General features: G+C 38.0%; 1 protein-coding gene across 1 annotated transcript in view; it reads left to right on the top strand.

Moving 5' to 3' along the window:
• Nucleotides 1–91: 91 nt before the first annotated feature.
• Nucleotides 92–14,522, top strand: part of Ptpmeg2 (Protein tyrosine phosphatase Meg2) — a 49,174-nt gene continuing 34,743 nt past the window's right edge. The window contains exon 1 of the mRNA XM_018015103.2: nucleotides 92–231. Coding sequence (XP_017870592.1) covers nucleotides 190–231 — 42 coding nt within the window. The 5' untranslated portion in view covers nucleotides 92–189. The remainder of the gene's footprint in view (nucleotides 232–14,522) is intronic.

The raw sequence follows: 14,522 nt of genomic DNA, 5'->3' as shown, positions 1-14,522 counted from the left end.
AAAAAACAAAAAACAAATAAACAAAACGTCAGTGAGACCAGATGACTAACATCGATAATCTAATCGATATTAAAGTAACTTCGCAGCCAACTTAATTCAACAGTCGTATGTGTTCGCAGCCAACTTTGCGCGCAAAACAGCTGTTTGAGTGGTGAATACGAATCGGCAATACTGTTTCACATTCGTAAAATGGCGTCGGAGGTAGCGGTTGAACAACAAGACCAAGAATTTGTAAGTGTACAAACAGAATTGTTGAACCAATTGGATACATACATATACGCTAACAACTAAATGACACACACGCCCTAATCTTGTGCAAAATGCTCTGTGTAAATGCAACAGCACAACAATAAACTTAGAAGTTGCGTGCGTGTTTTTAACAGTGCGTGCGGGTGGGTGTGCGTGCACTTGTGTGAATGTGTGTCGTGAGTGAAAGAGAAGAGCGACTTGAGTGTGTGTAAGTGTGTTGCAATGTGTTTCACAAATATCTGTTGCGGTATTTATCAATTGCAAATTTAATGGGATCATTCTCTAAACTGTATGCTAACACGTGCTATTTGCCAATATAAATCATAACAACAGACCCAACAACATTACAACGCAAATGAAATAAATTCCTATACACTTGCCCACTGTGCTAATGGTGCTATCAGACAATAACAACACAAGCAACAACAAAAGAGAAACAAAAACAACTGGCATGGGGAAGTGGAAGCTAATGTGTATGCTTGAATGTGTGTGTGTGTGTTATATTGCTTTGCGTTGTGTAGCAAGCAAGTGGTTGCAACAACAATAACAACAACGCCACAAGCTCATGCCGTCGCTCTTGCTCTCACACGCTGGTACAACTACATAGACAATCACTGTTTAATTTCTCGCTCGCGCTGCATTTAGTAGGGAAAGTGATTTCCGCTCGCAGCTCTTGTTGTTGTTGTTGTCGCTGCTGCATTTTACAGTGGGCTGTTAAGCTAAAACTGTTTGCAAAACCTGTTTACAGTGGGGAAAAAAAAACAGCATTTAGAAACATTTTCGAAAGATCTTTGCCCGGCTCTGCCCATCTTTCTCTCTCTCTCTCTCTCTCTCTTTTCTTTCTCTCTCCCTTTCTCGTTCTCTCAATTGTGCCAATTCGGTGCGCTCAAATTAAACTTCCTCCAGCTGATGTAAAGTTCATTGTTTGCTTAATCGCAGCCGCGACGAGCGCCAGATATTGTAGCTGAAATGGCCAGTGTTGCTGACCTTGCACGGAGCTGCTTGAAATTCCAATGCGCACACGATATTCACACCACACACAGGCATATGAATGCACAATCACTCTCTCCTTCTCTCTCTCACTCTCTCTCACTTTTTCCCATTTCAAACACACACACGCGCTCTATCTTACCTGCCTGGTCCAGAGGCAGACAAAATGTTGGTGTATTATTGATGCGCATTTGTTTATTTATTATATACTCATCTTGTGGAGGCGCCAACGCGTCCATTTAGGTTCAGTTCCATTGAAGTGCCTTCAAATTGAATCCATTTCGTTAGAATTTTGTTGTTCTGTCTGTAAATCTGCCCAATTTCAAAGTAAAATCTTTGCATTTCGCTACGCAATTCCCCCACTTATTTGGCAGATTTGTTTAGAGCGCATCTCATTCATTTGCTCATTCATTCATTTATTCGCTATCCAATTTGTTTATCCACTCGCCTGCATACCCTACCCTACACCAAGTTGTGTATATACATTCGCCCAAGAACTGTTTCCCTCCCACATCAATCTTCAATCTTGATTTGACATGCATACAATTATTTATATATATTTCTTTGGTTTTGTTTGTGTTTATTAAACACAAACACTCATATCGCCAACACATGTACATATCTTCGATTTTTTTTATTTATATAAAACGCCCAATTGGGGCAATTAGCAAAATGAACAGCGTATGCAAATGGATGGCTTACTCTTGATATTTCCAATACGTCCAAACATCGTGCCATTGTTGTCCATTTGTTGTTTCTCCATTACTGACATGAATATCGTTATATCTGGAAATCGCATGAAATTGGTAGTCAATGTAATTACTCTATGGCCCAGTCTCTATAATGCTTCATAATCTCTTCTACAATGCGATTTTCATAGCCTTGAACTATGAAGGTTCTTCAAGAATTTTGCTTTTAGAGACATGTAGAGTCCCGATAATTCAAAATGTCAAAGGGATCATTTTTTTCGATTTACCCAGAATTCAAATTATCGAGAATTATTGAGATCGAATTTCTTTTAAGGGGATAGAACTTATTTTAATTTATCGCGATTTTCGATTTAATGGGGTACAAATTATCGAGAATCGACTGTATATTCTTGATCAGCATCAGATGCTAAGCAAGTTGTATGGTAATTGGAGCTCTTCAATGCAGAGCCGTTGTTGTTTTTTGTAGCATTTTTTATCTAATTTGGCAAAAGTAAAACATGGCTAAAGCCAGTGATAATATATAGACGTGTTTACTAGAAAGTCTCACAAATTGCGACTAACTTCAACAATGAGATGAGCTCGATTCAGAGAGAAGTTTAGAGTCTTAGTAGTCTTTCGGAGAAGACCATAATAATCATTATTATAATGAATGAATAACAACTACTCTTAGTGTGGGACGAAGGTATTGCTCTCCCACTACGGATTCATCATCCACTTTGCCGTGCTCCTAGTTCCATTCTCTGGGCAGATTCTATTCCCTTTCCGGTAAAATGGTTCATCGATGACCTGCGAGTCGATTGCGTCTTCCGCAAAGCTCTATGAACGGAAGAATTATATGAGATTGTCCAGACTGGGATGGATCAATATATGTAGATGCAGCACTTGGAAGAGTTTTTTGCAGTCTTTTATCTTGTGACACCTAAGGCAGATGCCTAAGCTATTTCATTGTGGTCTTGGGCCATTTGGCCCATATCAAAACTTTGATAATATCTGCCAATCTTTTGATCCATTTAAATTCTAGGTCTGTCTTTATATAATTTATTTATGATAATGACTATAACAATGAATTTGTTTCACTGGTTTGGGAACCTCTTCTATTCACTTTCGGCTGAATATATCCGATAATGACAATGACAATAAAATAACTATACTGTAATAATAATGATAACATTATAATTCTAATCCATTAACAATAAAATAATTTCATCAGAATTATTATGATAATAATGAAAATTCTTTGCCTAGCAATCTATCGTTGTATTAAAAGCTTTCAATCGCTGCAACTTCATAATGGCTCATTTGCAAACATTTTCCTATCCATATTCACATGCATATTCATTAATATTTATGTACATGTTTTTCGATTTCACAATTTGTGTCTATTTTGTGTTCATAATTGATTTCGCTTGAATCGCAATTGCATATCGTTTTGCTCGCTGTGCTCGTTCATAAAAAAGGCCAGACTAGAGCACACGATATATGTACATATATACACATATATACCTCTATTTACAAGTGTGCGTGTGTGTGTAGTTATGAAATATTAGTTTGCCATTGCAGTTGACTTGCATTCGCTTGTTGTTTTATCCTTGTGCACGGACTCTGAACCCCAAATGCAGCCACACAATGGGGCGGCCAGAAAAAGTACAATAACCTTTTTGGCACCCAGCGTGAGGGTGTGCGCCACCAAGGGTGCTAGCTGGGCTGCGGGTGGGGGTAGTTAGGGTCGTAGTGCTCTTTTATTTATATTGTATGTATACCCATTGAACGGGCCTATGTTAAGGGTATATTAGTTGGTTTGGCAAAGAATAAATGTTTAAAATTAAGAGGGATTGTCGAGATAATAATATATCTCAAAAGAAACTTTCTATGTTCCTATATTCTACTGAGAACCAATAAATATCGAAGATTTAGAAAAATTCTATTATGTGGTTTGAATTCCAGAATCATTTTTCATATTGATTGAAGTTTCTTATGAACTCCTCGTAGAGCCAACACTCTAAAGAGTATTTCCTGTTCGATCAATACTCGCTTTAGCTGTTCTCTCATGCAATTCGTTTTTATACCCATTCAAAGTGGGAAATCAGGGTATATTGGTTTTGTTGAAATGTATGTAACATGCTGAAGGAGGCGTATTCTTGATCAGGGCGACGAGCTGAGTCGATTTGGCCCTGTCCGTCTGTCCGTATGTAAGAGCGCGTCGATTTAAGAAGATATAAGGGCTAGAGACTTCAAAAAAATTTTTAAAATGTCCGTATATATAGTGCGCATATCGAATTTATGTCCAAAAATTGATAATTCATCACGTTCTTTTGTTATCAATTAAAAACCCTATCGAAAATCAGCTATACTATTATATCTCCTACATCTTTATAGCTAGAGTTACCAAATATTCAATGTATATTTAGATGTACTTTACACAATTTTGGGTTTTGTTTAAATGTACCCACCCCTATATAAACCCTTCACCCCTAACTTTGCAAAAGGCGTATTTCTAATACTAAAGACTTATGCTTTGGCAAATGCATTCATATCCATGTTCATGAATATAGTCTATGGGAATTGTTGATGAATGTATGTGAATGTGGGGATTCCCATTTATGAAAATATTGTTTGTTGGTTTTTGTGGAGAATGTATGCGTCACTATTTATTTGTATTAAATTAGAACACAGCTATGATTTGCTAAAATTGTATTGATTAAGGTTGATGTAATATGTACATGTGATGTGTCGCGCTGAAGCTTAAGAAGTGTCTATATGTATTCTTATTACTAATGATGGTAATTGAGAGATCATGTTTTATCGATAGTATCGATCGAGAATTATTGTGATGCCAGATCGCCACAGTACTCCCTCCTAGACTTCAAGTTGTGAAGCGAACGGGAAGTCTAATTGTGCGGCGAGGTCTTCCAGTTGGTTGATTTGGCATATGTTGAGGAACTGGCTGTGGTGGAGGTGATGATGATGGCGTGATTGCGATGGTAGGTGTGAGTTGTCTTTCTGATTCAATGTAGGCAGGCTTGAGACGGTCGATAGAAACTTTAGTGTCTCGTCCCTTGATGATGATGTTGAAGAATTTTGGGTGCTTGCTTTTAACTTCAAATGGACCATCGTATGGTGGTTGCAATGACTCGCGTACCATATCATTGCGTAGAAAAACGTGTGTCGACTCTGCTAAATCCTTGAAAACGAATGGCTTAGTAGTGTCATGGTTGGCTGTTGGAATTGGTCGTAGATCACTCATGATCCTTGTTAGCTCTTGTGCGAACTCTGTTTGTGGTTGAAACTGTCTATTTATGTGGAAAAATTCTCCTGGCAGGCGTAGCGTTGTGCCATAGACAAGTTGTGAGGCTGTGGTTTGAATATCAGGCTTGTATGCTGATCGTAGTCCGAGCAATATGATTGGCAACTTGTTGGGCCACCCGCTCCTATTTTGGCACATAATTGAAGCTTTGAGAGTACGATGCCAACGTTCGATGATTCCGTTTGCTTGTGGATGGTAGGCTGTTGTGCGTAGGTGGTTAATGCCAAGGAGTTGCGATAGTTCGTTGAAAAGTTTAGATTCGAACTGTCTACCTTGATCTGTAGTTATACGGGCTGGAACTCCAAAACGAGAGATCCAAGTGTTGATTAATGCTGCTGCAACTGTCTCTGCTTGTATATCTTCGATAGGTACGGCTTCTGGCCACTTGGTGTAGCGATCGATGATAGTGAGGCAGTATCTGTATTGTCCTGATTGGGGTAGTGGTCCAATCAGATCCAAGTTGATATGTTCGAATCGTTGAGATGTGAGTGCGTATTGTTGAAGTGGTGAGTGGACATGACGTGTAACTTTTGATTTTTGACATGGTATGCAATGTTTAACAAAGTTTTTGACATCGGTGTGCATGGAGGGCCAAACAAAACGTTGTTTGATAATGTGAAGTGTTGATTTAACGCCTCCATGAGCAATGTTGTGCATTTTGCTGATGATTGTACTTCTCAATGGCTGAGGGATGAATGGGCGTACAGTGTCAGTGGAGAAATCACATATGATTGGAGTTGAAGAGTGAGGTAAGCTTATTGACTTGAGTTGTAGAGTTGTAGTCTTATCTTTGAGAATCGTCTTCAGTTCAGAACAGTTGATTTGCGCTTGAGCGATTTTGTTGTAGTCGATTATATTTGAATCTACTGTTGATATGCGAGATAATGTATCTGCTGTAGTGTTCTCAGTTCCAGCTATGTGTTGAATTGATGTTGTGAATTGACTTATGAAGTCCAACTGACGAAGTTGACGAGGTGAAGCTTTTTCGGGCTTTTGCGTAAAAGCGAAAACTAGTGGCTTGTGATCTGTGCGCACATCGAATATTCGTCCTTCTAACATGTAGCGAAAGTGTTTAATGCTGAGATAGATGGCTAGCAATTCACGGTCGTACGTGCTGTATTTGCGTTGTGCATCAGTAAGTTTAATGCTGAAGAATCCCAATGGCTGGCGTTCTTCGTTGATGATTTGATGAAGGACAGCGCCAACTGCTGTGTCACTTGCGTCCGTGCTGAGTGAGAGACTAGCGTCTGGTGATGGATGTACCAGTAAAGTTGCAGTGGCTAATGACTGTTTGCACTCCTCAAAATGTTTGATGGTATCTTCGGTCCAGGATATAGGCGAAGAATCGTTCTTCTTATTTCCCGGGATGAGCTGTACCAGCGGTGCTTGATGTATGATGGCCTTGGGCAAGAATCTTCTGTAAAAGTTGATCATTGCCAGAAAGCGTCGAAGTTCCTTTGCTACTTTGGGCAACGGGAAATCGATGATTGTCTTGACTTTATCAGGCAGAGGTGCTATGCCATTGGAGTCAACGTTGTGTCCCAGAAATTTGATTGAGGTTTGACCAAAACTACATTTACCAGGATTGATTGTAAGGTGATAGCGTCGAAGTCGTTCGAAAACTTGTTTGAGATGAAGTTTGTGTTGTTCTTTGCTGGCGGATGCTACAGCAATGTCATCAATGTAGACGAAAACAAAATCCATGTCTCTGAATGCGGTGTCCATGTAACGTTGGAATGTTTGGGCAGCGTTGCATAATCCAAACGTCATATATGTAAATTCGAATAAACCGAAAGGTGTTGTGATAGCTGTTTTAGGGATGTCGCCAGGTTCTATTGGAATTTGATGAAAGGCACGGTTGAGATCTATTTTTGAGAATATTTTCTTGCCATAGAAAATATGGGTGCAGTCTTGTATATGAGGTAACGGATACCGATCAGGAATTGTCTGTGCGTTTAAAGCTCTGTAGTCGCCACATGGTCGCCAATCGCCTGAGGGTTTGCGTACCATATGTAAGGGAGATGCATATGAACTTTTTGATGGTCGGCAAACGCCGATTTTGAGCAGATATTCGAATTCAGCTTTTGCTGCTTTAAATTTGTCTGGAGTTAGTCGACGTGGCTTTGCAAAAGTGGGAGGCCCTCGGGTGTCGATGCAGTGTGTGACATCCGATGTTGTGGGCTTGGGTGCTGCAAAGTTGAGTTGAGTGATGTCCTTGAATTCTTCCAAAAGCTTGGCGAATTGACATGATGTGTCAAACGTTTTGACAGAGGACGGCGATTGTAGACTGCAGATGCCGCTGCGTGCAAGTAGTGTTTGCGCGTCGATTAACTTTCCTTGCTTAATGTCGACGAGTAAGTTGAAGTGCTGCAAGAAATCTGATCCTAGGATTGGTATAGTGGTGTCTGCTATGATGAAGTTCCATGTGAACGGACGACGCAGGCCAAGGTCGAGTGTAAGGCGAGTTGTGCCGTATGTGTTGATTGTGGATCCGTTGGCTGCAAATAGTGGATTCTCCTTGCAGATATTTAATCGTCGGTTTATTGTTGAGGTGGGTATTACAGATATGTCTGCTCCTGTGTCGATGAGGAATTTTCGACCAGACTTAGCATCTGGAATAAACAAACGATTAGAAGTGGAAATGCTATGTACTTCAACCTTAAGTTTTGGGCTATTTTGAAAGGCGTGTTGGGGTTGCCCATCGACGCTGCCTTTTGAAACCTCGATGGGAGTGATTAGTTTTTTGTCCCGTTGTTGTTTGACTTGAAGTTGCATGGAGCTTGACAATGTTGAGCGTTGCTACCGTACTTGTTGTGGTACCAGCAATATTGATTCGCGTTGCTCTGTTGTGAAGTATTGCGTTGATTGCTTGATGAGCGGCTGCGAGATCGACGATTGTTGTTGTTGTTAAGGCTTTGTGAAAGCTTTTTGCTTATCTCCTGGAGACACTTATCTTGGTCGTCGATTCGTTTCTCTAAACGACTCATGCGAGTCGCCAGTGACGTGTCCTCAGAGTTGATAGACGTCACTGCTTGGATGTTGTCACCTGAGTAATTGAGCGAATCTATGACAGCATCAGCTGTGGTAGCAAGTTGGCTGAGTGGGGTGTTTGGTGCACTTTGAAGAATTCCAACGATGACAGCTCGAGCTGAAGGTGGTAATCGTTTGATCCAATAACGTCGAACAACAGATTCGTCATTAGTGGCATTAGTTTGCTGTAGTTGACTTAACAGGTGGCTAGGGCGTCCATCGCCGAGTTGAATACCAGTTGCGAGCTTATCAAGACGAACCATTTCAGACTCTGCGAATTTGGCGAGAATTGATTGTTTCAGCGTGGTGTATGGATTTGAAGTTGGCTCGTTCACTACTAGATCATGCACTTGCTCCAGATATTTTGGATCTGCGTAGGTTATAACGGCAGTGTACTTCTCGTGCTCTTTACGCGTACCGATGCCCTGCAGCTCAAACCAGCCTTCGAGTTTGGTGAAAAACATTTCGATAGATGTTGTTGAATTTAGTTGAGGGAATGGTAATTTGCTTAAAATGGCATTCATGTTGGAAGTATTCTCTGTAGGTAATTCCGCATCGGTTGAATTTTCTTCGTCGGCCATCTTGTTGCGCAGTTAGTTTTTTTGCGCGTCGCTTCGTTGTGAAATAGCGCGTGTTGGCTATGTGTGTGTATGTCGAGACGGCTGCGACGAACTGTGAAATTGTTGCACTTCTTTGTTGATAAAGCTTTTTGAGATCACTGGTAATGTAAAAATAAGTAGCTAAAATGTTTGCTACCGAAGTGATCGTCAGCGTGTGTTGCTGATCAAGAAGCTCATTTAGTGAAAAACCAACGGCGCGTATTTGAACTCGGGGTCACCAATTATGGGAATTGTTGATGAATGTATGTGAATGTGGGGATTCCCATTTATGAAAATATTGTTTGTTGGTTTTTGTGGAGAATGTATGCGTCACTATTTATTTGTATTAAATTAGAACACAGCTATGATTTGCTAAAATTGTATTGATTAAGGTTGATGTAATATGTACATGTGATGTGTCGCGCTGAAGCTTAAGAAGTGTCTATATGTATTCTTATTACTAATGATGGTAATTGAGAGATCATGTTTTATCGATAGTATCGATCGAGAATTATTGTGATGCCAGATCGCCACAAGTCCATCGACAAGAAAAGTTATTAAACAATTAAATTTGCATAGTAAGCCGCCACTGCAGTCAATGCATGTTTATGCGTGCGTACACATACGTGTGTGTGCGTGTGTGTGTGCATGTGCGTGTGCATGTGCGAATAATTATTGAAATATCAGTTGGTCGAAGGGTTCAGGAGATCTCGTAGTCGAGCTGTCCCGACTAGAGCTTTCTTATTTGTTTTATTTGCTTCAGTATTCTGCAATACTTAATACATCTCATAGCTCAGAATTGCTCTTAAGCAAAGTAATTGCGCGAGAGCAAGATATCACGTATGAGTTCCGCCAGCTCCATGTGCACGATTCGAAGCATCGATGTGTTTGCAAAGGCTAAGACCTCGAGGTCGACATCATCCGATTCACCTCGTGCTGCCACTATTTCTTCTCTCTTTTTACGAATCCCGTCTTGCCAGCCTAATTCCCTAAGACGTTCATCCAACAAATCATTTATATGCTTCAATTCGTCCTGAGTTAGGATTTGATCGGCTCTCAAGGACTTGCGCTGATATCCACCGTTGCTGAAACCGTCGCTGCCATTGGTTCCGTTATTTCCATCGCTGTTTTCCATGATTCTATGAATAATTTTTTCAAATTATTAATTTTGTACTCATTCACACAACGATATGAAAGCTTCAAAGTAATTTTTCCACCTCATCTACGATGTATGTGAACTGTCGACGTGATCAGATTTGCTATGCCTTCTGTGCTTCACATATATGATTTGATGAAACATTATTTTCATTGGCTTCCAGTATTAAATAGCTACAACAGATTTTGTAAAAGTTGGGTATACAAAATCGGAACTATTAAATACACACGAATATATATTTAAAATGTTGAGACTCTAGTTCTGGGCCATATATTCTTATTACTGATTTTCGCTTAGATTTTCAATCGATAATTAAATAACGGAAGCAGCTATCTATTTTTGGAATCAAACTCGATCTGCGAAAAATATTTCAAGTTTCTAGCTCTTATAACTTCTGAGATCTAGGCGCTCATACGAACGGACGTACATGGCATGCATACTCGTGTATACCTTACGCAGTACAAGTTTATCATATTTTTTCGATAACTCATCCGATAATATTCTATCGAGAATAATCGAAAATTTGATTTTGTTTTTCTTTTAGCTTAATTTGAGCACCTTTAGACCTGGAGACTTCAGACATATGATGAATACAAAAATTTTGTAATTTACAGATTTTGGATACCACGCTCCCTTCGCCCCCAATTTGTATAAAACGTATTTCAAGTACTAGAGACTTGTGCTTCGGAATGTACACACACTCAAACCATATGATCACGATCTGAAAGTTTCATAAAGATAGTCCTGCTATTCAACTAATAAATTCCCATAATTTCGCTCACACTGCAGCGCAGCCCAAACGCAGTCGCTGCTTACTGCGCAGTTGACAGAGCGCGTGCTTATACGTACGTGGGGATGGATGTGTATGTATGCATGTGTGCATAAAATAAGGGTTTAGGGTATCTCCTAGTCGAGCAGTCTCGACTAGAGCAATCTTGTTCGTTTTCCATTTGCTGTGTTTTCTGACCGATTGACTGACTTACTGAGTGACTTACTCACTTGCATAGCTTGGAGATTAAGGGTATACTTTAGTCGGCTAGTCTTTGCGCAATGCTTTTGACTGATTCGGATTGATTGATTTACGAGCTCAGTGATTGAGTGGTTAATTGATTGATTGTTTGACTAACCAGTCAGTGAAGCTGAGTAACTTGCTTGATTGAATAACCAGCTGAGTGATTGATTAGCTGATTGACGACCTGGTTCTGATTGAGAGGCTGGCAGCTGATTGAAAAGTCGAATGACTGTTCGTATGATTGATTAAGGGACTGAAAGATGGACTCACTGATTGACAGTTGACCGAGTTCTTAATAGATTGACTGACTGATTGATCTCTTGATTGATTGATTGACTATAATTTCGCTAAGCTTATTCTAAAGCCGCAGCCTATTCTTATATTCTATTCTTCTATTCAAATTCGGAATATTAAATCCATTAGCGAACCAGTTCAGTTATTGGTGAACAAATATATTGCGTGAACCATGTGAACTGAATTGAATCGCTGATATCATGAACGTGAATTGAACAGAATCTTCAATTTGTGCACCAAATTCAACTAAAGACTGAAATGAAATTTGAAACGAATTGTGTATGGAGTGCATATGCTCTTCTTGTTGTTGTTGTTGTGAGCAAGAAAATGCGATTTGCAACAAAAGCTCGCACTCACATATATTGTGAATGCATATGTATGTATGCTTATATGTATATGCGTGTGCATGTCTGTATGTCTGTTGAAAAATAGGTCAGCGCGCTGCGGTCGGTCTGTTGCTATCACTAGCAATCAGGCACACAAATATACAATCGTAGCAACAATGCCACACACACACACATATATACTCACATATATAAGTACATAGTAGGCAACAAATTAGAGCAACAACCCCCCGACAAAGAGCTCTCATTGCGATTCGGTGCCTAAAAACCCCAAACCCAAACCAAAAAAAAAACAAAAAAAAACGGAAACCTTATTCCGGGATTTTTTCAGTCATTACAAAAAGAGAGAGAGAGAGAGGGGGGTGTGGGGTAAAGAGGGAAAGGCGGGTGGTTGTGGGCTGTGGGATTTTTGAGACGATGCGCTCAACGCTCCGCTTCGATTGCCCAGAGCTTGTCATTCCACCTAGGCAAAGTATTCAAAAATAAACAAGGAAAAATAACAACACAAATATATACATACATATGTATGTATGTAAATAAATTGCAAAATAAAGTAATAACAACAAGGAAAGCCCCAATACTCTATTGTAAGTCGCAAGTTTAATGATATATTCTCAATATTGGTTTGATATAGTTAATAAGGTATATACATACATATATAGTATTATATGTCAACTATTTGTACTCAGATTTGAATTACAATGAGTCTAACTAGAATTTATTCAAATTTTTAGTATTTGATGCCAAATGTAATTCATGCAAAGTATTTCTTGTATTTAGAATATCTTAGATGGATATAGCGAATGGACTCTAATTTGTCAGAGTATTTCACTAAATGGAAACGACGAACCCTTTTCAAATATTGTAAAAAATTGTTCATCTATCGTCGAATCGCACAATGCATGCCTACTATAGAGCTCTATATTTATAGAACACTCAGATTTATATATATGTATATATTCATATATATTCATGAGCTATTGCGTTGTACTTTCCTATCGGAGTCGAAATATTTTTGCTGTTTGTGAACAAATATTATACATGTACAATAAATATATAATTTTTTTTTTTTTTTTTAATATTATTTTTTGTCATAAGAAAGGGAATTTTGCATCGATTATTTGGGTAGCAAAGTAAATACGTTGCTGCTCTATAAACATACATATTTGAGCACTGGAAGTGATTTTCATTGAAGGCTCAGAGTGAACTTTAAGATGATTATGCTTTACTTTTTATAAAGGAACTCAAGCAAGATGGTATAATTTCAACAGCAACTGTGAAAAATTGAGTGAAAATAGTATTTAACTTCTGGTTAATACAAATTATTTGCATTTGCCGATTCTAGATAATTATAGATTATTTTCGAATGCATAGAATATAAGTTCAAAATATATAAAAATTATGGAAATTTAACTTGAATTTTTGCATCATAGACTAGACCTGGTTATATAGGGTATAAAAGTCGGTCGAAACTAGTGTGTTTGAAATATATAAAATATAAATTTGATAACGTTTCCAGATGGAACTAAAAATCATAGACGAAATGTCCAGAGTTTAGACTGAGCCATGCCCAAATATAAAAATTTGACATATTCATTAATTCTTGTTGACTATATATCGATAATAAACAAATAGGTATTTACAGAGACATCAATTTATAGATGCATTGTTTTTCATTCCAAAAACTCTTAAAGTTGTTTAATATAATTGATATACTTATTTATTTTGACACATATTTCATTTAAAATATGAAATATGGAATGCAAATGGTAATTGGGTCACTTGCATTGATTTGTCGCAGCTCTTGTTCCATTCTAATTCATTCCATTTAATTTTATTTTTGCATTTATATGGCAGCTGTTCCATGCTATTTCGCTTGTATACAACAATTGAGAGCAACTGAATTTCTAGCATAATATATTTGCATTTGTTGTTATTGTGGTTGTTGTTGTGCTGTTGCTGTTGTTGTTGCTTGCGTATTTATTCCAATCGCAGGTTGTTGAACTCCATATGTGACCGACCGCCCGAGTGGCTCGAGGCCCTCAAGACTTCGAGCCCCTCATAGGCTGCCGCTGCGCTGCTGCTGTTGCTGCTGCTGCTGCTGCTGCTTCCGCAACGCTTTCTTCTCCTACTTCTACTTCTCCTTCTTTTTCTTCTGCATGAGCGCTTTATCGCTGTTGCTTTTGCTGCTGTTTATACTCTTACATTTATTATTCATATATTGTCAAAAAATATGAAATCCCTGAACGCGTTCTGTATATTCTCTATATTTGGAATACGATTTAGCCATGAGTTGAATGTCTTTTCATTTAAATATATTTCTATGTAGTATATGTTATTCATTGTAATTATTAATGAATTATACATTCATTTTGAAACATTTTTGTTTTGTTTGAATTTACTTGACTCTATTTAATTTATTTACTTAATTCTTTTATATAATTAAAATAAAAAATATGTGTATTAATTTAATACTGCTTAAAATTGATTAAAACTTGAATTTCCCTAAAATTAAATTTATTATTCTCAAAATTGAATTTTATTAAATTTTTGAAATATTCTTATTAAAAATTAAAGATTGTTTAATGTTAATTACAAATGCAATAATTAAATATGCATATTTGAACAGCTTAATATTTTTTATTCTTTTCTGTTAATTTTTGTTTTTAAAGCTTTGTTTCCCAGTTTAAAAGGCTTTATAATATAGAGCATTTGAAAATTTCTTTTACATAGTTATTTTCTCAAAAATAGTTATTTTCTGAAAATGTTTTTTTTTTTTATTTTTAATTTTTTTTTTTTTTTAGCCCAGATTCGTTCGCGTAGCTAAAGCTCAG

The sequence above is a fragment of the Drosophila arizonae genome, chromosome X (genome assembly GCF_054131065.1).
Source record: "Drosophila arizonae isolate 15081-1271.41 chromosome X, UAZ_ARI_1.0, whole genome shotgun sequence".
In the NCBI taxonomy this organism is placed as follows: domain Eukaryota; kingdom Metazoa; phylum Arthropoda; class Insecta; order Diptera; family Drosophilidae; genus Drosophila; species Drosophila arizonae.
Note: the sequence above shows the minus strand (reverse complement) of the source record. Positions and strands in the feature narration are given on the sequence as shown.